This window comes from Lissotriton vulgaris, chromosome 1_1, assembly GCF_964263255.1.
Source record: "Lissotriton vulgaris chromosome 1_1, aLisVul1.2, whole genome shotgun sequence".
Taxonomy (NCBI): Eukaryota; Metazoa; Chordata; class Amphibia; order Caudata; family Salamandridae; genus Lissotriton; species Lissotriton vulgaris.
In genome coordinates this window covers 614,489,254-614,515,528 of record NC_141685.1, presented here as the reverse complement: position 1 = coordinate 614,515,528, position 26,275 = coordinate 614,489,254, and the positions used below count along the sequence as shown (strand labels likewise).

General features: G+C 44.7%; 1 protein-coding gene across 2 annotated transcripts in view; it reads left to right on the top strand.

Annotated features, from left to right (window-relative positions):
• ZZZ3 (zinc finger ZZ-type containing 3) overlaps positions 1–26,275 on the top strand; it is a 430,359-nt gene that overhangs the window by 128,256 nt on the left and 275,828 nt on the right. For both annotated transcript variants that reach the window (XM_086954138.1, XM_086954139.1), the window contains exons 3-6: positions 8,893–9,031; positions 10,544–10,691; positions 10,778–10,893; positions 15,283–15,354. In XM_086954138.1, the coding sequence (XP_086810264.1) occupies positions 8,893–9,031; positions 10,544–10,691; positions 10,778–10,893; positions 15,283–15,354 (475 nt within the window). The remainder of the gene's footprint in view (positions 1–8,892; positions 9,032–10,543; positions 10,692–10,777; positions 10,894–15,282; positions 15,355–26,275) is intronic.

Genomic DNA, 26,275 nt, shown 5'->3' with positions numbered 1-26,275 from the left:
GCGATTTGGTGCTGTGCCCGTGCGCTTTTAGGTCAATGCGCAAGCGCATTGACCTAAAATGCGCGTGCACATCATCAAATCGCCATCTGTTCCCTCAGCCGCACTCCTCCCACACCTTTGAAGTGAAGCTTAGCTTCACTTCAAAGGCCCCTGCTGCTTCACACCCTCATTGCCGCTCTCCCCGCTCCGCCCCCTCTCCTGCCCGCCATGTCGCATTTCTCCTCCCCCCCCCCCCCTCCCCACAGCAATGCCCTCCGTCTTGTTTTATTTATTTTTTTAACTCGTTTTCGTTAGGGTTGGTGCTGTCTTTTCCTGCTGCTTCACACCCTCATCGCCTACACACACACACCTACAAGCATTCCTCAGTGCGCCCCTTCACCTGCCCTCCATCTACAGGCACAACAGAGACTCACATGGCCTGCCTGCCAAAAGGGAAACACGGAGATGGCCACATCTTTAAATGACACAGTGCTGGGAGGTACAGCCCACACACGGCCTGCCACAAGCAATGTAACCAAACATAGTACCCCTCCCCCCTTAGAATGAGACTGTGAACCGGGTGGGAGAGGGGGTGCAGCCCTCGTGGACAACCACACGCAATGTAAACACAACCACTGCTGTCCCTGCTATTAGACACTGTGGCACCACCGCACTGGTTTCGATGTGCACCCCACGTGCACTGCCACAATCAATGAGACACAAACGTGCTTTCCCACCAACCATAAAGTCACAAACACACCCAGTGGGGCCCCTCAAGCTGCCCACCGTGTGCTGGGAGGCACCACCGTCACCCCCTGCTGGTGCCCAGCCCCAGAGGCTGCACGCGCAGTCAGTGAGTGACACCTCCGGTCTGTCCCCCCGCCGGCAAAGGGTTAACAGACAAGACATGGGCTGCCCTTATCAGTGCCTTCCTCCAACCGACTTAAGTGCGTGGGGGTGTCCTTCGTCCTCCCTGGGCTGAGGGCACAAGCCACACACAATGCAAACACAGGCGCACTTCCCCCGCCACGCCGCGCCCCTCGCTCTGCCCCTCACGCCCCGCATCCTGCCCCCTCCCCGCGCTATTGTCAGGCTGTCCTGTCCATTCCTCCTCTCCCAGCAGCCCCCCAGTGGGGCCGCATTCTTGCACGCGCTCTGCCCTCTGGGTCTCCCCACTTGGATGCTTGCTCTCACCCCCCTTTCTTCTTTCCACTCACTCAATTTTCCCTTACTCTTAGGCGACCCCTCTTGCCCCCCCCGTCTCAGTCTTTACCCCCTCCCTCTTTCACTTTCTCCCAGTTTAACCTAAGCGCCATAAATCTGGAAAACGTCCTTTTGAGAAAAACTTGCAAGAAAAGGGTGCGTTTCTTCATTTGCATAGTCTATTCATCCTTGTGTGCGTTTCAGACGGTAAAGTAACGCTTATATAGCGCTTACCACCCCTTTCTGGGGCTCTGAAGCGCCTAGCTACATTAGTAGGAGCAAGCACCGGGTGGATGGAGGTTGTCTTGCTTTTGATCCTATGTGGGACATCCACCACCACCGCATCCAACACCACCACCACATCCACCACCACATCCACCACCACATCCACACCCACATCCATCCACACCCACCAGCACCACATCCACCACCGCATTCACCACCACCACCACATCCACCACATCCACCACCACCGCATCCACCACCACTGCATCCACCACATCCACATCCACCGCCACCACATCCACCGCCACCACATCCACCACACACACCACCACCACCACACACACCACCACCACACACACCACCACCACACACACCACCACCACACACACCACCACCACACACACCACCACCACCACACACACCACCACCACCACACCCACCACCACCACCACATCCACCACCACCACCACATCCACCACCACCACCACCACATCCACCACCACCACCACATCCACCACCACCACCACATCCACCACCACATCCACATCCACCACCACCACCACATCCACCACCACCACCACATCCACCACCACCACCACATCCACCACCACCACCACATCCACCACCACCACCACATCCACCACCACATCCACCACCACATCCACCACCACATCCACCACCACATCCACCACCACGCACACCACCACCTCCACATCCTCCGCATCCACATCCTCCGCATCCACATCCTCCGCATCCACATCCTCCGCATCCACCACCTCCGCATCCACCACCTCCGCATCCACATCCTCCGCATCCACATCCTCCGCATCCACCACCTCCGCATCCACCACCTCCGCATCCACCACCTCCGCATCCTCCACCTCCGCATCCTCCACCTCCGCATCCTCCACATCCACAATCACCACCACATCCACCACCATCACCACCACATCCACCACATCCACCACCATCACCACCACATCCACCACCATCACCACCACATCCACCACCATCACCACCACATCCACCACCATCACCACCACCACATCCACCAAATCCACCATCACCACATCTATATGTGTGTGTGTGTGTGTGGCTCTGTGTGTGTGTAGGTGCAAATGCAATGTTCTTGGATTTTCGTCACAATAAAATACACTGAACATAATCTTCACAAAATGTATTTACAAACGTTTAAGCTATTGCCATTATAAATTACAATAACTTTTATTTAAGTATTAATTATTTACAAAATTAAAAGCCATTGTTATTTGTAATATCAATACATCTAAGTCACGTAAATACAACACACGTTGCATTACAAATGCTATAGGTGTCACATTTGCGAAAGTTAAAACTATTGACATTGTAACTGACAAAGCTATTAATTTTACTATTTTTAAAACCAACACAAAAAAAGTGTCATTTACAATACCAATCGCTCAAACTTTCCTAATGCGAGACCTATTGCTTTTCCAATGCTTGTTGAATGAGTGATTGCAGCTACGGAAGCCGTTTGCACAGCTGCCTTTGCAGCCTCGTCAGCCAATGAATTCCCTTCAACGTGAACGCCATCACGCTGATGACTCAGTGTATGGATCACGTGAGTCTTTTGTAGTTCTTTTTGCAAAAGAACTACTTGTTCCCATAGCAGTTTATGCTTATAGGGCCACCTTTAGCGTCTTTGAAACCGTTCTGAACCCAGTTCTGCAAGTTTTCGTTGTAAAACTGGACGCAGTAATACGAATCGCACACTAGGAGTATGGGGAATTCGCGATCGGTATTTTCAAACGCCATCTTGAAGGCCTGTAGTTCAGCTCGCTGAGCTGTGCAGTCTCCGAGTGATTGAGTTTTAGTGACCATTGGTCTAAATTTACCTTCGCGCCAGCGACCTTTAACAATCGCGCACGCAGCACTGTAAGCTTGTTTACCCCCAATTGCGGGTTGTGCTGATCAGTCTGTATATATTATACAGCCGTAATTTTCAAGTGGCAGAATTTCAGTCTGCAGAGGACATTCTAATTCGTATTGTAGGAATTCTTGTGTTTTTAAATACAGGTCAAAAACGTATTCAACATCTTTTGCAAGAGAATTAACCCATTGTATCCATCTCAGTTGTAGAGCCTTTGCATTTGGAATGCTTGCTTTTGTCACTGCCTCTAAGGCAGGTACAGGTGTAACGATTTTAATGCATTTACCCTGTGCGAGGGCTCTTTTTTTTTCCTACAGCAGTCTGAACCGCTGTCAGTATTTTTTCTGTTGAAGTGAATTTTATTTCAGCTTGTGTGTACAAGTGTGATTTGTATGCTATAGGTACCGTCTCACCTTCATTAAGAGTTAGGTATGTGAATCCGCATCTTCCTGGGATGATTAGGATTACGTGATTGCACAAGTTGTTGCGTGTTTGTAACTGTGTTTTTGCTAACATGTCTGTTTGCATTGAACGCAAAATTTGTGTGTTTGTGTCCAATTAGTAGGTTTAAAATCAGGTTTGATTAGTTCATAGAGAGGTTTAACCCTTTCTGCGTATTTTAGAACATATGTTCTTCCAAAATTCAGGAAACCCTAGAATTGACTAAGTTTTCCAGCGTTTTTGGTGGTTGGAGATTTCTCTAGAAAGTTAGCTGCCAGGCCTTCACTTGATAACTCGTAGTCTAAAAATAGGACGTTGAGGTGGGCAATTCGTGATTTCTTAAAATTGAATTTGTACCCTTCAGAAGCGATCCCCAATATTATGGTGTTCACTCTTTTTTCAAGTGCACGTCCAAATCATCATCTGAAAGATAGATGTCATCGACATAGGACAATGCCTCATCGTCATATATTTGTAGTAACTCCGTTATTCTGGCTGAAAATAACCCTGGACTATTCTTAAACCCCTTGGGGAGATGGCAAAATTGTCGCTGTGTCCCCATAATTAAGAAAGCGGTCAAGTACCTGCTCTCTGGTGCTATGTTTTGACAGAAAAAAAATTGAAATATCTAATGTGGTTTTTTATTTTTTGCGCACAATTTTATTCATCAGTGCTGCACTTTGTGCATTTTGTACTGCAAAAGTTTTGCAACAAGAGTTTAAGTGTTGGTTGTCCAAAACTAGACGATATGTATTGTCTGGTTTGGAGACAGGAAACAAAGGATTGTTCATTGATGAGGTGCATGTTTCAATCACCCCTTGGTATTCAAGTTTATCTAAGATCTCCCTGACCTGTTTTTTAGCTTTCTGTTTTACAGGATATTGCCTTTTGCATTGTTGGTTGAGTTTTCAACTGGATTTTATGGTGAGGGGAATCCTCATCATATCCTACATGATTTTTGTATAATGCTGGGGCCTGGGCCACAGCCCATTTCCTGGCATATGTGTATTTTTTATGTATTGGAATGTGATTTGAGAAGGCTGGCATATTTATATCTTCGCCGTGTGGGCACTGCCTGACAAATTCAGGTGGCCAGTCTTGTTCAGCTAGAAGGATGTCATAACCCTTAGAGCACTTCTCCCAAAAGAGTGCTCTAATTTTCCTTGGTTTGTCCCCCTCCGTTCGGAGTGTTACTTCATATAACTTATGTGGTACACTAACCCTGGTATCTGCAGTTTCAACGTGGATACTTTCATTCAAGTCCACTGTCTCCAGATGATCCTTCAGGATCTTGCGAGCTATGGTTACCTCTGCTGCGCTATCTAGCATTGTTTAAGCCCACTTCCCGTTCTTGAGTTGTGTCATCAAGATCCTCGGCATGTCTGATCTTTAGGCTTGCTACCTTTTTTTTGGTGAATTGAGTTCTTATTTTTTGGAACGTGTTGTTCGTCTTTAGACTTCACTCGTTCTTCTTTTTGTTCTCAAAGTCCTCTTCTTTCGGATTTCTGCGGGGAAGTCTGAAGGGTACGAGAGGAACATGTATCATTATCTTTATCTATCAGGTTTTCTCAAATTATCCCTATTTCTAAGGTTGTATCTGTTTTCAAAGGGCTCCTGTTGAAGAGACCTTCCTCTGGACTGTGAACGCTTCTCTCTAGGAAGTGTCTGTTTGGTGTTTTTCCACTTCTTCTTTGGAGTAGTGAGATTATGTTTAATAAAAACTTTTTCAGGATTTTCAGTTAGTTGGGGTTTTACTTGTTTCCCAACCAAACTATCTCTACCCAGTTCTTCATATGATTTTTCAATAGTTCTGGCAAGTTCAAAAGGTTGTTCTGTTATCTGTTTCTTTTAGTTTTTGGCGGATCGCCACTGATGCTGCTTTACTGTTAATCTCGGCTAATAGTATAGCCGAGACCTGTTTGACTAAATTTTATTATATTTTACCTAGATTTAAGGCCGGTTCTGGGCCGTATTGATTTTGAATCTGTCTCAGAACGTATGGTATTACCGCCATAGACTGTACACCATGTGTTTTTGTGTAGATTGAAGCAAAAACTGTACCTCAACTGTCGAAATGCCCATTGGTAAACAGAATGTTAGAATCCTGTGTTTCTCATGAGGTGTACTATCAGGGAATACTGCCTCTATTTGAGTTATTTTTTGAGCTAACCAGAACGGAATAAGTTCCGTTTTGCGGGCAATTTACCAATGACTGATTGTATAGTCTGTGGTGAAATTTTGTTTGTGTTCCCCTGATGAGGGGTGTGCTGTGGAATCCTTACAGCTGGTTGGACTGTTAAAGTCCGCATGACATTGAACCAACTGTCCGTGTTTTTTAATTAACTGTTTTAGCTGTGCTAACAGTTCTGGACCTATCATGTTTTCAATGTCAGGATGAGGTGTATAGCTGGTTAGAACCGGCCATGTTTCTTCTGGTCTACCTAGTGGACCGAGCCTGGTAATGTGATTTTGATGTTGTAGGGCGCCATTAAACCAGAGCTGATGCTCTTAAGTTAGTAGAATTTCAACGTCCTCGAAAGGATCGTATTCTGCTGGAGGTTTCTCTACTTCGTAGTAGTGGAACTCGTGTGTTACTGGATTTGCTGTAGGAAACAGAATCCATGAATAGAATACCTCTGTCTGCCGATATTCATGTGCCTCTATTACAAAGATTACTTTACCACCTCTCGATGATACTCCAGTTTCTATAAGTTTTATAGTTATGGTTTTCCTTATATTTGCCGGGATGATTATTGCATCCGGGTCATTTTGTTGGAGATTTGTGTCCTCTAACACTGCCTGAGCTGCTGCTGCAGCTCTCGACCTCTCGTTGTCACTCATTTTGTTAACCGAGAGTTTGCAGAGCAATTTTCAAGGAAACTAAAAGATTAGGTGCACAATATTTTGGAACACTGTATCCTTCAACGTTGAACAAACCAAAAACTAATACATAGGATTTTCGTCCCACTCAGTTTTGGTGGATATTATATCCTTTAACCCACTACAGACGTCTATTGGAGTATTTTACTGGAAAAAGGGGTCTGTGTGAAAAGCACGACTGAGTTACAGTAGTTTCTAGCGTTAAATTATCGCCTTACCAAATGTAGGTCTAGTACAAAGGAAGAAGTAAGTAAGATGTAGCCTAGTTCTAGTGTTCTTTGCCAAGAATCTATTCCAAGAATTCTCTTAGGGTCTAATCAGCTCCGTACCTTGGTTTAAGAATGAAGGAGGTCTTGTATCTCTCTCTCAGGACACTATTTCCCAGCAACCTGCAAGGGTAGCCTGGAAACACTGGAGCTGGATTTCTCGGCTGGAGAAAGTACAACGTCTCTCTGTGCGGCAGCTGGAGGGTCGGCTTCCTTTGGCACTTGCTGTAGCGGGGCGTCGGGCAAGTAGATAGTCAAACTGCTCCAAACCACTGTGTGTTTGTTTGGACAAGTGTGGGCATATTTATACCTTGAAGGTGCGGAGTTTGATGGCAAAGTCTGTCCTTTCATAGGGTGCCACCTGGCCGGTTGTAAAACGGGCATGACCGGTATTTTTATTTCCCCACTGTCAGTACCGAAATTAGAACAAGGGGCCATCATGTTTTGGGTCTTTTGCTATTTGGAGCACGGTCATTGTGATGGAGGTGACGTCACCCTTTGAATTTTATTAAATGTTGCAACATGTAAGGAGAATGAGGAAAAGATAGCAGTTAGGGCAACCATCAGGGGAGGAGTTGCACTGCGCCATGCAAAATAAAGGCGCTCGCTTACTTAAATCTATAATGAAAGCAGCGCCTTTTTTAAATTAATAAAGGCACTCAAAGTGGCGCAGTTTATAAGTAAAGGCGCATTTAAAGGGGTGAGGTGGTGTGGGGAACAGCAGGAGGATTAAGAAAGGGCCCAGGATGAAAAAATAAAGCAGACATGAAGGTTCCATGTCAGGCACTTGAGCAGAGGCAGGGGAACCGAAAAAGGAGTGATCCAGAAGTTTGGAAAATACTTTGAAGCGTAGAAGCACATGTAACGGAGGCAATCCTCATCAGAGGATATGAAAACCCAAATGGAGAGACTAGTAAGCCTATCCACTAATCAAAGTGAGCATTTACAAAGGACCGTAAGATAAGCCAGTTGAAAACCTGGGCGGTGCTTAAAGCCCATATTCTAGAATTTACATTTCTCGCAGAGCAATACATGCGCTGCCCAGGCTCGACCCAAAAAGCCACATGAGTTGACGACCGGAGACGGTTATGAGCAGAAAATGTCTCATTCTCAACACAATATTTTCTACTCAAACCAGTCTTCCATGGGCTAAAATCTCACGGTTGTATGTCGTTACAACGAATTCCGTTGCAACGCATGCCTTTACCACGCATGCGTTACAACGGAATTCATTTTCCACACATCACCTTTACTACGAATATTCCTTTACCACGCATAGATTTACAAGAATTTTCGTTGTAAATTTATGCATAGTGAGGGCATACTCGTGTTAAAGGTTATACCTCTCCCCTTACATGACCCCATGCCCCCACTCCTTATAATTACCCCTGCCCTTAACCCTTAATTTTTTATTTTTTTTAAAAACTAAAATTCCCCTTACCTTTTTAAGTCATCTCCTTCATCTTCGTTGGTTAAATTGGTCGTACGTCGTAAAGAGGAAGCCGAAGTTTATTTCAGCTTCCTCTCTAACGACTCCGATTTCTTCAGCTTCGGCACTTCAGGTTCATTTTTTTGGGGGGGGGGGGGGGGGGGGGGGTGAGAACCCCCATTTTTAATCCCACGCTTTATTTTTTATTTTTTCGTAGTAAAATTATGTGTGGTAAAGGCTGTTGTCGTAACCACGCATGCGTTGTAATGCATGCGTGGTAAAGGTTTTCGTGGAAACGTCTGCGTTGTAGTGGCCGTTTCCCAAATCTCACTACGTTTTGTTTTTTGTGAAATGTAAGATTCTGTGCATTTAGTGTAGTGCGAATTTTAATATTAGAATTAGTCAATTTTATGCTTGCATGACAAAAATTCACATAGGGCAAATTTTATGATGGTGGTTGTCAGTGCATCTGTTTTACAGTGCACTTGCATCATGTTTTATGGATACGTACTGCTGCCTGAACAAGGAGGGTTCGACTGATTTCTACAATGTATTTTCAGTTACCAGAGACTGTTACAAACGATCGCTGTGCTGGAGTCACAACGGATTCAAGCTGTTCAGGATCTCGAAAGTTTGAGTAGACATCAGAACGAAGCGCTGAAAGATCCCATCGGATTTGTTGAAAGCCTTCAGAAGAAGGTATGCCTGTTCGTTTACCTTTTTACCTGGCTAAATACTTTTTCCTAAAGTGCCACCATTAAAGGTTATTGCATAAAATGCGACACGACACGTAGCCTTTCATAGTCGGGCATTCCAGTGTTTGCATGAGAGAATAAGCTTTTGAAAATGCCCTTATGTAAACTGATTTCAGTCTTTTGTTCAAATCATCTAGTGAGAGGTACGAGATTTAGCGCAAGTAGTGGTGTCCATCGACGCAGGACAAAATGAAACTTTGTTTATATCTTCGAATGTGATACATCTTGTGATTGTTATATAGTTTCCAGCCAAGTAGCGCCCATGAATTACCAAAGCTCTGAGAAACGTTTATCAACAGAGAATCCATACTTTTTGATTTTAAGAATAATAATACATCAAGAGTGGGTTACTTTTAGACAGACATTTTTTTAAATGTCCTTCAGTATATTACCCTTTGACTAAAGTGAAATTACGGTTTTCTTGTAGTCCAATTATACGATATTGCTTTCTCTCCTCCCCACAATTCTTTTTCTTGTTTTGCCTCCGGTATGTTTTTGTAATTCTTGATTCTCTTTAGCTTTACGTTTTTACCATTATTTACTATTCCTCCTTTTTAACTGTGCCTTAACACATTTCTCTGCTTCTATTTTTGTATGGCATATGTTGTATTTCCTTCATCCATTGATTTCTACCATATAGATTTTAATTCACCTTTATCATCTCTCCTCAACCTCTTTTTCTTTCTCTTACATTCTTTAAACCGGTGCGTGCACCGTCTACCCTCCCCTAAAAATCAGTCCCTATGTTTTGCTTTTCACCTCGCATTATTGATGATCTCACAGAAGCCACTATTCCTACCTGGCTTGTCCAGACACTGCTGGCAAAATGAAAGTATAAGTCTTCAATTGCTCATTCCTAGGCAGGTCATTCCCTCAGTGTACCTCCTCCCGCCCACCTCCTCCTTGCACGCACCCTGTGCCGATTTCCCCATATCTCCGTGGCTGTCTGGGACTGAGATGTTTGTTGTTTTTTTTTTTTTTTTAATATAGATTCTGGACAAGCAGTAAAATGCTATGTGCTTGTCAATCTGCTACAGGTTGCTAATTTTCTCCGCATTTACCCGTACATCTTTCGGAGCCCCCTCTCCCCACCCAACCCCCGCAGTGCCATTTGCTTTTTTCTGCTACACATGGTTTGTACACTGCATTATGGCCTTAAGATAAGTTTACAAAAGCAAAACTGCTTGCTGTCCCAATCAGACTGATGTAGATAGCTGCAGTGAATGACATATCTCCTTTTGACGATAGTCCTGTTAAACGAGACCGTTTGTGGTGAGCACCTTTCGTGAACTGGAATTTGTTTGCTGCTGAAATACTTATTTGCAATAATCCACTGTTGTATGGTTCAAATAATAATTTGAAGGCTTGTTAGGAGTTCGTTTTTTCTGTTGTTAAAATTACGTTGTAAAAATGAGTTGCTGGCTTATCGTACTTGGCATCTAATGTATTTCTCTAGGTTGACCTAGGACTTCCTTGTCCACAACGAGTGGTACAGTTACCCGACATAGCTTGGGACCAATATACCACCAATCTCGGAAACTTTGAAAGAGAATTTCGAAACCCAAAACGCTCGAGCAGAAAAGTGAAATTGACCTTTGACAAAGGTAAATGGAAGAGTATGCGTGTATGATCTCAACAGATCAATGGAATTGAAGGTTGTTTTGTAACCTATATTTTTTGATTATCGTAGGTTTACCTCTAAGACCAAAAAGTCCAGTGGAACTTTTGAAGGACCAGGATTCCCCTGCTTACTCTGTTTTGCCTATAAGCGATGGCCCAGAAGGTTCGACCTGCAGTAACACTCAGGTACATGCAGAATTTGAAATAGTACCCCTTCATTTACTAGTTCATATATTTATACGTTTATACACATTGTTACTACAGTGCTTGCTAAGTTTGGTGTTTCAAATGTTTAAATAACTTCGATGTACAGAAGGCAGTTATGCTGCATTAGTAAACAGGTCCTTCCACTGGACTGCTTTGAGAAACAAAATTCCATTATGTCTTTCACGTTAACGTGTTGTATCCCCTTCGATGCTGATGACGAGCTCAGCTCGTCATCAGCCACGGGTGACGTGTGCGGATGACGAGCTGAGCTCGACATGTATCGGGGTAATTTTAAAAATGCCGCACAGCGCAAAAATCACCGCAGCAGCGATTCGGTTAATGCCTGCAAGACCATATACTTTCTGTAACTTTTAATGCTGGACTTTGAGTGTCAATAAAAAGCCACAGTGTGGCAGTCACAAAGAAACTTCGAAAATTCATGCATATCGCCTGTTTCACAAATGCATACAATGGCAAATAATAGATCATTTGCAACCTTTGTTCACTTACTTATTAAACTGCTTCTCCAGTGCTGGGGATTTCATACATATGGTTGTTGAATAAATTATCAAAAAAGCTTCCTTGTTTTAACCTTCAGCTGTAATTCTCTTGATGCACCAACTTGCATCTCTACTGGTAGCAATTTTTTTAACCCTTCATGTCTGATAGTTGAATGTTTTTTGAGTTTGCTCCTACTGGAAGATTAAAATGAACCAAAATAAGAGAATGGACATCTTGCCACTCGAAGCATGCAATTCAGGAATACACTAAAACCCAGAAAAAAATATATACCTTCAACAAATTCAACTGAAATAATTTCATTATCTTCCAAAGGAGTGCGTTCGGATAGCCTCACTTTTATAGGCTATTGGCTAACAAGTTATTTTTGCCAGGGCTTAAGCAGTTTTTTTTATCAGGACTCTACTAATTCTCTGTTTATTCAGCAATTAAATGTATGCACGTCTTTGCATTTAAAATGATCCAACACTGTGATCCTTTATCAAAGGAGCCTCTTTTATAATCGCTATTATGATGTTATCTATATTTTTAGGGACAATTTAAAGGTATAGAACCCATTCCCTGTTCAGACCATAGCACAGGGAACTTGTTAGCTGAGTAGCATGAGCTGTAATAGAGCAACCATACTTTGAGCGTCATGAAAGTAGGGTGTAATGATTGTCTATCACAGATACATATAACTCTGGAAGATTGGAAAACGTGTACTTTTCTCAGTAGAAGTGCAGGACGGCCATGTAGGGAATAATGTACTAAGCAAATGTTTTTAAATCTGATATAGTTGCTTTGTCAACAAAAACCAATCTATACTCATTACAACTGAGTGAAATGAGCTTGTAGGGCTTTATGTGAAACTGCTTTTGCAGCAGCATCTCATCTTATCCGAAAGGCAAAAGTAAATGTCTGTTTAGTTCAGCCTGGATCTGAGGAGATGGGGTAAAGATACCTTCAAGGGATTTTAATAGACACAGGAATTTTGAAATCACTTAAAGGATGAGATCGTGTGGGCTTAGTGATTTGGACCCACTAATGCTGGTTATGCAACAACAAAAATGACATATATTCAAAACTGTTACTTGTGAGTAATCAGTCAGGAGAGAGAGCAAAAAGAGATTGAAAAACGGGTGTATATAAATAAAGAGTATTTAATCTTTTTTTCAAATCAAGTTAAAATGTTGGGTACAAGAGAAACAGCAAAGATGTAAAAGGGTAAAACCATTAATCCACACATCCCTTGTTACATCAATTGCTCAAGCTTTTCTACCTAACACAAAATTAATTAAATATTCAATGATAGATAAAGCCACAGTCGACGTTTCGGTCTCTATTCTTTCGTGTAGGAGACCATCCTCAGGACATGGATTTCACATCTTTAGTACCCTAAAAATAACAGATTACATTTTTATTAAAATACTGTCTCAACCCAATGAAAGTATGATCTACTTGATATAGAACACCCAAAGAGCTCTCAACTCCTAAGAATAAAGGCAGATATTTAGGAATACCTTTTAGTTGAACCACAATCAAAAAATAGTGGTAAAGTAACAGATACAAGATTTTGAGTTACAGCTATTATTTAGATCATGAATGACATTCAGGAGATACAGTTTGTGAATCAAATTAGATACAAAGTAAATTCTTCATTTACGTAATGAAAAACATTTAAAGGATACAATTTAAACATCAAGTTAAATAAATAATATCATAATTAAGGAGTGCACTTCCTAAATAATTTCAATTCTATGTCATCATCATAATTGTCCGCAGGGTATCCATTTTAGCCCAAGAGAACCTTAGGGTAACATTCAATGTATTAGTTCTATAACGGTTAGGACAGTGATCTAACAAGAATTAGGTCAGGAATCTAATCCGCACGTTGTTTATACATGATAGACAAGTTAATTCGAGTGTTGGCATAAAAATAACCCTCATTTTTAACATATTTTTGTACCTCAATCATGTAGGCGCATGTGTCAATCATGCAAGCGTCCGGATCATAAAGTCAATTTCCTAGCGCTGATACTGATTCAAGAATTATCGTATTGCGCTGAAGTACCCTGTGATTGGATAGTGAAGCAGAACAAGAATTGGATTACATTACATATCCCTATATTAGATCGAATTTCTGTGTAACTAAATCCTTGGTTTTTACCTTATGGGAGCCACCAGGTGTCCCAGGTAGATGGAATAGTTTGCACCATAGATATTAAAAATGCCGTGGCGGTATCTGTATTTATAGATAATATAGATGTATTGGTAAGCTGATAGTATCCAATATGCGTCTATGCATTTCCCCATTTTGTACACAAGTTATTATTTCTTACTTATACATTTGCCTATATCTTTTGTTTTAAGGCGAAGTCACAAGAGTTTCCCAAAACAGTCTGCATTGTTAACCTTGTTGACCAAAACACTCACTAGTCAGTGTTGGTGGACAGTTTTAATGGTAAATTATACTGTATACGCTCTATGATAGAGTTGTCGCTAACTGATGTTAGGTTTTTACGACATTAGGGATAATATCCGAATAATCACTAAATTGCCTGTGCAAAGCCACGGATTTAGAAAAAAAGGGGGGTCACTCATTAAAAAGGTGTATTATTTGCGGTACAAGAAAGGTGAGGCACCTGATCCAGTTCCTACATGATCTACCTTGGCAGATCTCAGGCTCAAACACATTGATACACAAGTCGAATCACAGTTATCACTTTACATTGTGAATGCGGCCGACATTCTAATGTCCCGTGCAGCTGTATATTCTATACACCGGAGCTCTAGCTAAACAGGGCTGTCAGATTTTTTAAGACGTAGTAGCTGAGTTAATCACAGAATACCTGTTAAGTCGGTCGTTTCCGAAACCACAGGTTTAGGGACGGGGTCCTCGTTAATTTTAAAGGATTCCCTGATTGCAATATAGGGAAAGAAAGAGGTTACATTAAACCTTTAGTAGGGTTCAAATGCGTTAATGCATAATTTTACTCTAAGAGTCCATACATACCGTACACATTCAAAGGTATAGTGAGGATCTGAGGAGTACCTTTTTTTTGTTTTTTTTGTTTTATATAGCGCGAACTAGACCCGAGACATCGGGTATCAGATCGCTTTAAATGAGCAGCAGTTTTGTTACAGATTAACACATTCATTATTGTTAGGCACGGGTAGATTAAGTGATTTGCCCAGAATCACAGGATGTTGTTCATCGTTGCCGAGACTCGAACCCGGTTCCACAGGTCTGAGGTCTTGCATCCTCTCCCTACAATTGTTTTCTCAACTTTTTAGGGCTGCTTAAAGTTGACAATGATCTTGCCTAAACAGTTAAGATGGAAAGATCCAGTCTTAGCCAGGGTTACTTCTTAAAACACAATTGTGAGATTACAGTCTGAGTATTCCTGTTCTGCACCACATTAGCAGGTGTAAGATGAATCCAATGTACACATTCTGGGAATACTTGGTTGTCAATCACCGACCCATATTTTTTTTAAGATTTAGATTACGGTCGTTTTCATTGGGGCAAGTATCCGAGTAAGCAAATGATTTGAGCCAAATGAAGTGAGGGATTGTGCTTTCTAGTTTGTCACGCATAACATGTTAATCCAAAAACAGCCTTTTGTTAATATTGGTAAATTGAACAGGGAGGGGAAGGGAGGAACAACGACTAGAGAGTAGAAAGAGGTAATTTAAAGTCTAAATTGTCTGCAAGCAAGACTGTTTTTTGGTTTGCAATTGAGGGTGGACTCCTTGCGGAATGACTCGTAGCATCAATGCTTTTTAGATGTTTAATGGCAAAGAAACTGCAAGGTGACGTTTCGTTCATCAAAAAGTAAATTCTGTCTTGTACATCCTATTAAATAGTTGATAAGAGGAAGACCTTGTGACGAGTCGAAACCGGAAACATTTAACCAGCTATGGTCAGTAGAAGAGCAGGTAAATGATTGAAATGTTAATTTTCACATCCTAAATATATCCGTTCTATTCTAACTGGGAACATTGCATGTTTTATGTGAAAATAACCTGTTTTGTATCCAGGTGCCAGCAGTTTGGGTATTTTTTTTGCATTCTGTAATTGTCTGATTTGTTAAAATGAAAATGATGTTTTCTACTTCCCTCATAAGCTTTTACTCCCCCCCCCCCCCCCCTACCATATCCCCCCCCCCCCCCAAACTTCTTGATCTTTCATAGTGGTGATTGGTCATATGCAGTACATTTTGTGTGTTAAATGGAAAATATTGCAAACATTTTACTCGTCTGGTTGTAATGCTCTTGGGAAACTTTATTTGGCACATATTCTGGTTTTTAGACATTAGTATTTTATGGCAGTTCCATTTCGCTGTATCTCTGTTTTGCTAAGTGATGAGGAGGTACTAGTATTATTAACTTGGGAATTTCACTGCTTTGACAAATTTGAACCAGAACTCCTGTAAACTTTTTTTTCACTTATTTCATTGTTTTTTTTAAATTATGTACTTTATAAAAATAGAGAATAACATAATGAACAAGATACTACAGAATCAACAAAATATACAATAAGAGGAACTAGAGAGAATATTTCTTAAAGTGTTTTTAAAATAAAAATAATGCCATAAAGCATTAAGCGCAAACCGCAGTCATCTGGTTGCTCTTAACCAGAACTTAGTCGTAGGTGTGATTTAAGGCTGACTGCGATGAAGTGCAGTTTGGCAACAGAAACCAGATTCACCCCTCTCTGAATTTTAAAGTTCTGACCTAACCTCTGAAATGTAATCAAAAGATCAAAGCAGCACAATGTTGCAGAGAAGAGCTCCATCAAGCCAAATTGCAGTTGTGCATGTTCCTAGTGAAGCCGGTGACTTTTGGTGGAAAAGCTCGGAGTGGGAGAGATACAAAATTTGTGGCAAGGGAAGGTCCCGACGTCGAGAGGGATGACAACTGTGTGTTCCCCTTTGCCCCTCTCGAGAAGGCGTGAAGATTCGACGTCGAAGAGTCTGGTTAGGCCGCTGTCGAAACCACCGTCGACGGCGTCTTCGTCGTCGACGTCTGCGTCGAGCTATCGGCGTAGAAGGAGAAGCGACAGGCGTCAGCGCTCGCCGTCGAGGTGACACCACCGTTCGCCGTCGAGAAGACGGTCGGCGTCGAGGGGATCCTCAACGTCGAATCTCTAGAAAGCGGACGGCGTCGGAGTCGTCGACGCTCTTCGTCGAATGGAACGGTCGACGTTGCGGAGGCAGCGTTCGGCGTTGAGGAAGAAGAGGTCGACGTCGCGGAGGCGGCGTTCGACGCCGGAGGCGACATTCGACACCGGAAAATCGACTCTCGGAGTCGAGGAGGAAGAGATCGGCGTCTAGGAGTTGTTCCTACTCTCCTAAGCGGCGCAGAAGGAGTTCTGGTGCCAGAAGTCACGCTGAGTCTGGTGGAGGGCGCCGGAGACGGCGATCACCTACTGGAGGGGCTGGTTCGCAGTCCCCTCCTCCGAAGAAGTCACCGGGCTCGGTGTACTCAGTGGTATATACACCACCTCGGCCGAAGGCTCCCCCTCCCCCTGTACCTAAGGAGGATCCTCCTGTCAACCCTCCTCTTCCACCACTTCCTCCCTCAGGACAACCACCGCTTCCACCGCATGGGCCTGTCCCTCGGTCGGAGATCCCTCCGGTTCCTCCGCCAAGGTCGGCGTCACTACCTCTTCCTACACCACCTAAGGGAACTCCTAGACTGAGACCCCAGGAAAGGCCATGGAAGACACCTCCACGGAAACCGGTGGAGCGCCCACGAACTTGGAGGTCGCGCTCTCGCTCCAGGAGGAGGGAACGGTCACGCAACAGGTTATCCACGAGGTCGAGACGCCACAGGAGGCACAGGTCTCGCTCCCATTCGAGGTCCTCAGGGACTACTCTCCGACCTTGTCGGGGTCACCGGACACAAGGGTGTCGCCGGTTGATGATCGCGTCCTGTTAAGAGGCGCAGCAAAATTGGGCATCTCGTTGACCGTGCCTACGCCCAAGACATCGGTAATTTTCGAGACACTGCACAAGAAACACCTGTCTCGTCCACTATTGCCACTGGTGCCGGGCCTGGAGGAACCAGCCATGGACCTTTTTCTCACCCCGGCGGTGACTAAGGCGGCCCCCTCAAGACTACAGAAAAAATATCGGGCTCCCTATTCTGATCCGGCTTTTCTAAGGGTGGAACCTCCTCCAGATTCTGCGATAGTGACGGCGGCCGCAAACAGCATGCTACCACCCCGTCCTCCACAGTCCCCCCCTGACAGAGTCTAGATGGATGGATTCGGCTGGAAGGAAGGTGTGTGGAACATCGGCGACCTCCATGAAGGCTGCGAGTGCCACAGCTTTGTTGGGACGTTATGATCGTGCCCTCTGGGACTCCCTCCAACAGTTCTCGGAACACCTGCCTCGTGAAAAGAGGGAAGATTTCCAGGAGGTGTTAAATGAGGGGATGCTGGTGGCGAATCAGATTATCAGCACTGCAGCAGATTCGTCCCTCTTGGCGGCGCATGGCTTTTGCCATGGGATTAACCAGCGACGACATGCCTGGCTCCGCCTTACGTCACTGAAACCTGACGCACAGCAAAGGGTTGCCAATCTTCCATTCTCTGGCGAGACCCTATTTGGGAAAAATGCGGATGACGAAATGGCCTGCATGAAGGCGGAGGCCGAAACACTCACTGCTGTGGGTCTGGAGAAGCCCAAAGAGACTAAGAAATCTTTGGGAGCTTATATACTGTATCTCACAGCTCAAACTATATAACCTCTACCTCACTTTATTATGTTTATGACTACTATGACAAGCTAAACCTATGCAACTCGTAATGGCTAACTATATAGGCAATGGTATTGATAATGTTATATAACCCTACCTCAACGAGCTTGAAGATATGACTATGACACAAGCTGAGACCAATGCACCTCTCAATGCCTTTTATCTAGTCACCCTTTTACCACACCGCTTCTACCTCATAACTGTTTGTTGTTATAATTGATGTGATAATTGTCAAGTCTGTAATCTTTTTATGTTCAGCGCTCTGATACCCACGGGTCTTGTTCGCGCTATACAAAACACTATAAATAAATAAATAAATAAATCGTACCGCCCGTTCCAAAGACTGTTCGGTGGACAGGGCAGAGGGCGTGGCCAAGCTTCGGGACAGCAACAGCAACAACAGCAGTTCCGAAAGCTGTTCCAGAAGCGCCCGAAGGGCAGAGGTGGCCAACAGTCAGCATCAGCGACCAAAGACCCAGCCGGGTCTGGGCCCTGAGAGCTTACTTCCCCCGAATCTGTTACCCACTCCGGTAGGGGGAAGCATTCAATTTTTTCTGGCAGAGTGGAGAAAAATTACTCCGGACAAGTGGGTGCTGAATATTGTTTGCAATGGATACAGTCTTCGGTTCACCAGCCCGCCTCCAGCGATTCCTCCGGTCAGCTCGCAGTTTCAGCTGCGGGAGCTTCAAGCGGAGGCGGATATCCTGTTCAGGAAAAGGGCGATAGAAGACGTACCTCTGTCTCAGAGGAAGAGGTCTGTACTCACGGTTCTTTCTGGTTCGCAAGGACAAGAACGAGTTCAGGCCCATTCTGGACTTGCGACAAGCAAACAAGTGGATTTGCATAGAGAAGTTTTGCATGCTGTTGCTGCATCAGATTTATCCTCAGTTGAACAGGGAGACTGGCTATGTGCTATAGACCTCCAGGATGCGTACTTCCATGTGCCCATTGCACACAAACACAGGAAGTTCCTGCGATTCCAAGTCGGCGCCAAACATTATCAATACACAGTACTCCCATTCGGACTAAAGTCTGCGCCGAGAACGTCTCGAAGTGCATGGCGGTGGTAGCAGCACACCTGAGGAAGAACAAGTTGTTTGTCTGCCCGTACCTGGACGATTGGTTGATCAAGGCCTCCTTCTCGGAAGCTCGAGCACACTTCCAGAAGACGTGCGTTCCCTTGAACAAGCTGGGGTTGCACATCAACATGTCCAAGTCTGTCCCGACTCCGGTCCAATGCATACAGTACTTGGGAGCCTCCATCAATACGCTGTCAGCAAGCGTGTCTCCTTCGGAGGAGCGACAATTATCGCTCCTTCGGAAGGCTCAGGCTCTTATGACCACTCCATCTACAACAGTGAGGACGGTGTCTTCTCTACTGGGATCGATGGCCTCTTGTATCTTCCTCACGCACGGCTGCACATTTAACCTCTGCAGGAGTGCTTGGAGGACCAGTGGGATCAGAGGAAAGGATCTTGGGACGACAATATACGACTGTCTCTGCATGCTTTTCAGTCGCTGAAGTGGTGGTGTTCAGCGGAGAATCTCCTCAGAGGGGTTCCCTTCCACAAGGACATTCCCACGTAGACTGTCGTGACGGTTGCTTCTCTCCACGGTGGGGGGGGAGCACTCCGGAGACTTACAGATTCAAGGAACGTGGTCCCTGATGGAGGCCACATATCACATCAATTTCCTGGAACTCAGAGCTGTTCACTTGGCGCTGAAGGCCTTTCTTCCGTCCTTTCAGACCAACTCTCTGCTTGTACAGACGGACAATACGACCACGATGTATTACCTCCACAAGCAGGGTGGTTCGAGATCACGCACCCTGTCACAGGAGGCTCAGGCGATCTGGCGCTGGCTTCTGGCCAGAGGACTGACGAGAACGGCTACCCATCTGACAGGTGTGCAGAATGTTCAGGCGGGCGCACTGAGCAGACTGCTTCAGGAAAACCACGAATGGGTCATGAACGACGAAGTACTAGGAGAAGTCTTCACAAGGTGGGGGACTCCAGACGTGGATCTGTTCGCCACCGCCGAAAACCGCAAATGCCGAGACTTCGCCTCTAGGTACTACCAGCAGGGGACGCTGGGGAATGCGTTATGGATCAACTGGTCGAACAGCTTTCTGTACACTTTTCCACCCATTCCCCTGATTCCGGCGGTACTCATCAAGCTGGCCCGGTCCATGTCTCTGATGATACTCATTGCCCTGGAATGGCCCAGACAGTGGTGGTTCACGGACCTGCTTCACCGGTCTCTCCTTCCTCGCATACGGCTGCCGTGCAGGCCGGACCTTCTCACAAAGTTCGGGGGGCAGATGTTGCACCCCAACCTCTCGTCTTTGAGTTTGGCGGCATGGCTCCTGAGATAGTGCAATATGGCCATTTGAATCTGCCCGAAGATTGTATGGACAAACTGAAGGAGTCCAAGAGACCTTCCACTCGGACCTCCTATGCTTACAAGTGGAAGAGGTTCTTTATCTGGTGCAAGTCCAAGAACTATGACCCGACGACGTGCAAGGAAGACGTCATCCTTCCTTACCTTCTACATTTGGCGCAGTCCGGACTTAATGTTCATTCCATTAAGGTTCATCTTGCTGCATTTACTGCCTACAGGAAATGCCCTTCACAGACATCCTTCTTCCAGATCCCTGCGATCAAAGATTTTTTGGAAGGCTTGAAGAAAGTGTTCCCTCCTGTCAGGCTTCCTTCTCCTTCATGGGAATTGAATGTTGTGCTGTCCAGATTGATGAAGGAGCCTTTTGAACCTATTCATAAGGCTTCGTTGCAGCACGTGTCCTGGAAGGCGGCGTTCCTCGTGGCCATTACATCGGCCCGCAGGGTGAGTGAAATTCAGGCGTTTTGTTGCCAAGAACCTTATACTGTATTTCATGCTGCTAAGGTTGTTATGCGTACTCACCCTAAATTTCTTCCCAAGGTTATTTCTGATTTTCATGTCAACCAGACCATAGCGTTGCCTACGTTTTTTCAGAATCCTTCCTCTCCAGCGTAAAGGTCTCTACATTCCCTGGATGTTAGGAGGGTGTTGAAATTTTATCTGCATAAAACCAAAGCTATTCGTAGGTCAGACCAATTATTTGTCAAGTCAAGTCAAAAAGCTTTATTTCGATAAAACAATTATCATAAAAGCAACTCAGTAGATCATATAGTTCAAGAAAAAACAGTAATAGATTTAAAAAAGACTTTTTTGTCTGTGTGCATAACAATGAAAAGGACAGTAGTTTCAATAATAATTGTTTGCACAAGTAAAGCTAGCAAATTAATTAATTGAGTTTTTACAGATTGCTAAGTCGAAAAAAAGTGACAATTCATTCAGTTAAGACATTTTTTAAAAATAGAATTAAACAGTTGATTTTAGCCTTTTGGCTCGAATAGCCCAAGCCCATGTTAGAAATGTGGCTAGGGCACAAGCATAGGGTACACTACTATAGGATATAAGTATCCCAATTGCCGCCTCATGACTCCTAGTGCCCAACTGGCGGCATAAGTTTTTAAGCCAGACCCTCCTTGGAGTTGCGTACTCGCTGCACTCGAACATGAAATGTGCCAATGACTCCGGTTTGGCGAGACAAGCTGGGCATAACTCGGACATTTCCATATGGGATTTCCATCTTGCAGTAAAAGAGTTAAGGGGAAGGGTTCCCGCTCTAAACCTGAAGTACAAGGCCCTATCAAAGGGTTTTCTAATTACATCAAGGTACAGTTCCCGTCTAGGACAGTCTTTAAACCTCAGGAAATCCTCTGTGAGCCTGCCCAAGGTGGTACTAGAATTCCTTTGTGAGCAAATCCAGTCCCAGTGAAGCTTTTTGAGGACTAGCTTCGGGGGTGAAGTTCTATTCGACCATGATTCAATTTGGCCCAACTTTGTTAGTAAGCTCTTCATGTCTCTTAGCCATTTGATTTTATGCCAACTTGGCGATGACATGATTTCTGCTAGACCTCTGGCATATCCGCTTAGTTCTTCCACCCGCCAGATACGTGCCCATAGCAGTAATGGACGAAATTTTGCAACATCATCAATCTGGGAGCAGCCTAAGTCCAGCATTAAAGGAAGTGTAGGGGTGCCTTGTGGGAGGGACATAATTGCTCTACAGAATTTGTTTTCAGATCTCTGCAGTGCATCAGTGGTGGATGAGCCCCAAAGTTCGGCCCCATAGAGGGCAGAGCTAACACCTTTAGCTGAATAAATTTCGAGGACTGTAGCTATAGGCCTTGTTGTGCAGGATCGTTGCTCTTTCAAAAGGGCTCCTGTAATCCTTTTGTGACTCATCAACATTTTATCCAAGTGTGGGGTCCAGTCCATTTTGTGCGATAGGCGTATCCCAAGATAGTCAAAGACCTCTACCCTTTCCAAGAGCTCGGCGTTCAGAGTGGGAGAGCGAACTTGTTGTTTAGGTGGATTCAGCACAAGGTACTTCGTTTTATTTGTGTTTATTACCAGACCTCGTTTGGTGCAGAAGGATTGAAAATTGTCCAAAAGTCTCTGGAGTCCCATTGGGGATTTAGAAATTAGAAGCGTATCATCCGCGAAGAGGAGGGTCGGTATGCGCTCACCAGCCAGGGATGGTTCGTCAGAAGGATGTTTCAGGAGATGCTCGACCACCCCATTGATGTAAAGAGAGAAAAGGGTGGGAGCTAGAACACATCCCTGGCAGAAACCTCTCAACCGGGATACTACCCGTTTTCTCCCCCCTCCAGGGCCCCACCTGACTTGGGCAAAGCCATCTTGGTGCAACCTAACTAGTAGGGACAGCAAATAATGGGGCAGCCCCATGTCAGCGAGTACTTTCCACAGTGATTCCCTAGGTACAAGGTCAAAGGCCGTCTTTAAATCGATTAAACGCGAGATAAAGACTGCCCTTGCCTATGACCACCACCTTCCAATACACCATCATGAGCCTAAAGGCTTGCTCAATCGTCCCAGTGCCCACTCTGAAGCCTGCCTGAAAGTCAGAAAGGATTTTGTTTTCTTCTACCCAATTTAAAATTCTGACTAACAGGACTTTGCCGACTACTTTTTGGCCAATGTCTAACAAGCTGATCGGCCTATGGTTAGATGGATCATCCCTTGATCCTTTCTTGTAAATAGGGACCACCTCGGCCCCTTTCCACGATGAAGGAATAGGGGCACCTTTACAAATGGCAACAAGGAGGGAGTGAATCAATTTACCCCATTTTGCACTGTCAGACTTTAGGAGGTCACCAGGAATGCCATCGGGACCAGCCGCTTTTTGTGGAATAATAGTGCTTATTGCATATTTCACTTCCTTGATCGTAAAGTTAAAGTCAGTATGCCGGATTACATAATTTGGGGTGAACAAAGGTAGAACCACCCCACCCTCATCCGGATCATCATGACAGGTATAAAGTTTAGAGAAATGATCGACCCACGCCTGGCTTGGGATATTACAAGTTATCAGATCACTATCTGGTCTATTACGGGCTCTTATGGTATCCCAGAACCATTTCGAGTCTTTTTTTAGAGCTAGCTTCTTTGAGAGTTGACCAGTAGGCATCTTCCCACTCCCTTTTAGCTAGCTCCAATGCTCTTTTATGTTCTTGCCTGGCCATCTGTATTAGTGGTTGGGACTTTCCCTTGACCGCCTCAATTAGGCGTGTTTTGGCTTTCCTACATGATGCAGACTACCAGTCGTGTCTCCCTTTAGTTTTGCTTTGGGGCATGGTTTCCCTGCGGTCCCTTTTACCCAAAAAATATCCCCTATTGTTTTTATGGCTGCTTCATATATAGGTGTTACCCTATCTGCTGCCATAAGTGGGTCTATGGAACTGATTTCTTCTTGTGAGACTTTAAGCACTTCTTCGATAGTGGAGAGTTTATCAACATTGCTCGATTTTATTCCACTTAAGGCGTCTTCCACAAGAGGAGACAGTAACCCCCTGTGGACGATTCGGTGGTACTAACGGCACTCCAGAGGACCAGGGATTCATTATAGATAAAGAAAGTGAATTATGGTCACTCTCTATGGTCGGTATAATGACCATATCAATAACCGAGCTCCAAAGCCCCTGGTCCAACAGAATATAGTCAATCCTCGAGGAATGACCAACTCTGTTGAATGTTGGGGCACCCATCCGGTCAGAAGATGTGCGGCCATTAGCTGCTCTTAGTCCGAACTCTAGAGTCAATGCAATTAGCTGTATTGCACTACGAGTCCAGCGCTTGATAGGAGGGATAGAGAGTGTGGGAATACCCCATCTACTGTCCTCTTCTCCTAGATCAGGTATTCCTTCCAGGGGAAGTGGCTCGTATGTGCAGTTAAAATCTCCTGCTATTATAGTGTGATCAGGTTCTCTATGATCCCCAAGTTGGGCCTCAAGCTCGGATATTACAGGTGAAGTACACCCATTTTTGGAACCTCTAGCATAGACATCGTAGAGATCTAAAGTTAATCCACCACGATGGCCAGATAGAGAAATACCAAGGATATCTGGGTTATCTGTCCGCTTGATGGTTATTCGACAGTTGAGCGAGATGCTTACCCAAATGATAAGCCCCCCTGAGGGATGCCCCTTCCTTTGCTTGGGTTTTTCAGCTGGTACAAAGATGGTAACAAACCCAACCCGATACAGTGGCTCAGTGCTCCAGGTCTCCTGGAATACACAGATCTTATGGGCTGCAATCAGGACGTTCCACTCAGGCAAACCTAATTTCCTAGTAATCCCCGCAAGGTTCCAACTAAGAATTTTTATTTCACCATATGTTAGTTTACCTCCAATGTTGGTAGTAGTTTGGGGGTTGGTTAGGTCTTCGCAGTCCTTAGTTGGAGCATGGAATAGTGGTTTAGCAGCTACCACTGTTGGAGATTCGGGACACATAGGATGAGGGATGGCTAAGGGAACATCCTCCATATCCCTATTAATATCAGGGATTAGGGCTGAAGTTTCCAAGAGGTTAAGTCAATCAACCTCATCTAACACGCAAAATCTATTTGGATGGGCAAACTGTGAAACGAAGGGATCAAAGGGAGGGGGCAATCCTTGCCACGGCTGTTGCCACTGGTGGTTAGCAAGTTGTGTAGGCTGAAGGGGTTGCTGCCATTGCTGAGTAGGATGATGAAGGGGTTGTGGAGGTTGAAAAGGTTGTTGCCACTGAATAGTAGTATGCTGTGGAGGTTGTGGAAAATGTAGAGGTTGCTGCCATTGGTAGGTGGTATGTTGTGGAGGATGCATAAACCCTCTGCTATTTGGGAAAACAGGCCGATGAAAATTTTGTCTTGGGGGCATGGGAAGAAAGTAGGACAAGGGGAGAGGATTGATTTGTGTAGCAGGTCCGCTGTTAGGTGTGTTACATATATAACTAGCTGCCCCTATATCCCTGAAGTTAACTGTGATTACATCGCCTGCTATAGTCTTCGTATTCCTGCCCACCCAATCCCCTCTACGTACAGAGAGAATTTCGCCACTCATATGGCTAGGTAGGGGTTTGTGTAACTGGAGCCACGCATTTATTTCTTAGCTCTACGAAGGTTTCTTTTACTCCCTCCGTCAGTGGCGGAACGGCCGTCAAAACAACCACAAAGGGGGAGACTTCTGGTGGCAGGCTGATTGTCTTAAAGCGCGCCTGCTTTGACTTAGAACCTTGAGGCTTGTTTAAGGAAGAAGATACTGTTGAGTTGGTGGAATTCCCATTTGGGTCTTTGGCTTGTGAGTTGCCTGGTTTAGTTAGACCAGTAGATGTTTGTAATGCTGGAGCAGAGCCCACCACGTTAGGGGTAGGTAAGGGTAAAGCAGGATTGTGCCCTGTTTGGGTCAAATGTTGTATAGCTGGTGCCTTGCTAGCTAATGGAGTATTAGCCTTGATGGATGGGTCTTTTACGTGCTTGGTGCAAGGTATATTTTTGGAAGGTGCTTCTTTTGTCCCTTGCGGCTGCGTGGGCCCAACCCCACTCATCTTATTAGCACAATTCGAATTTATTAGCGACGTTAGTCTATCAAGTTTAGAGATTAAGGGCTTGATTTGCGCTGCTATTGTGGCTTCAAGATCCGATTTTAGATCTATTACCATATTTTCGACCCAACAGGGTATGCCTGATGCAAAGTTCGGGGTGGGC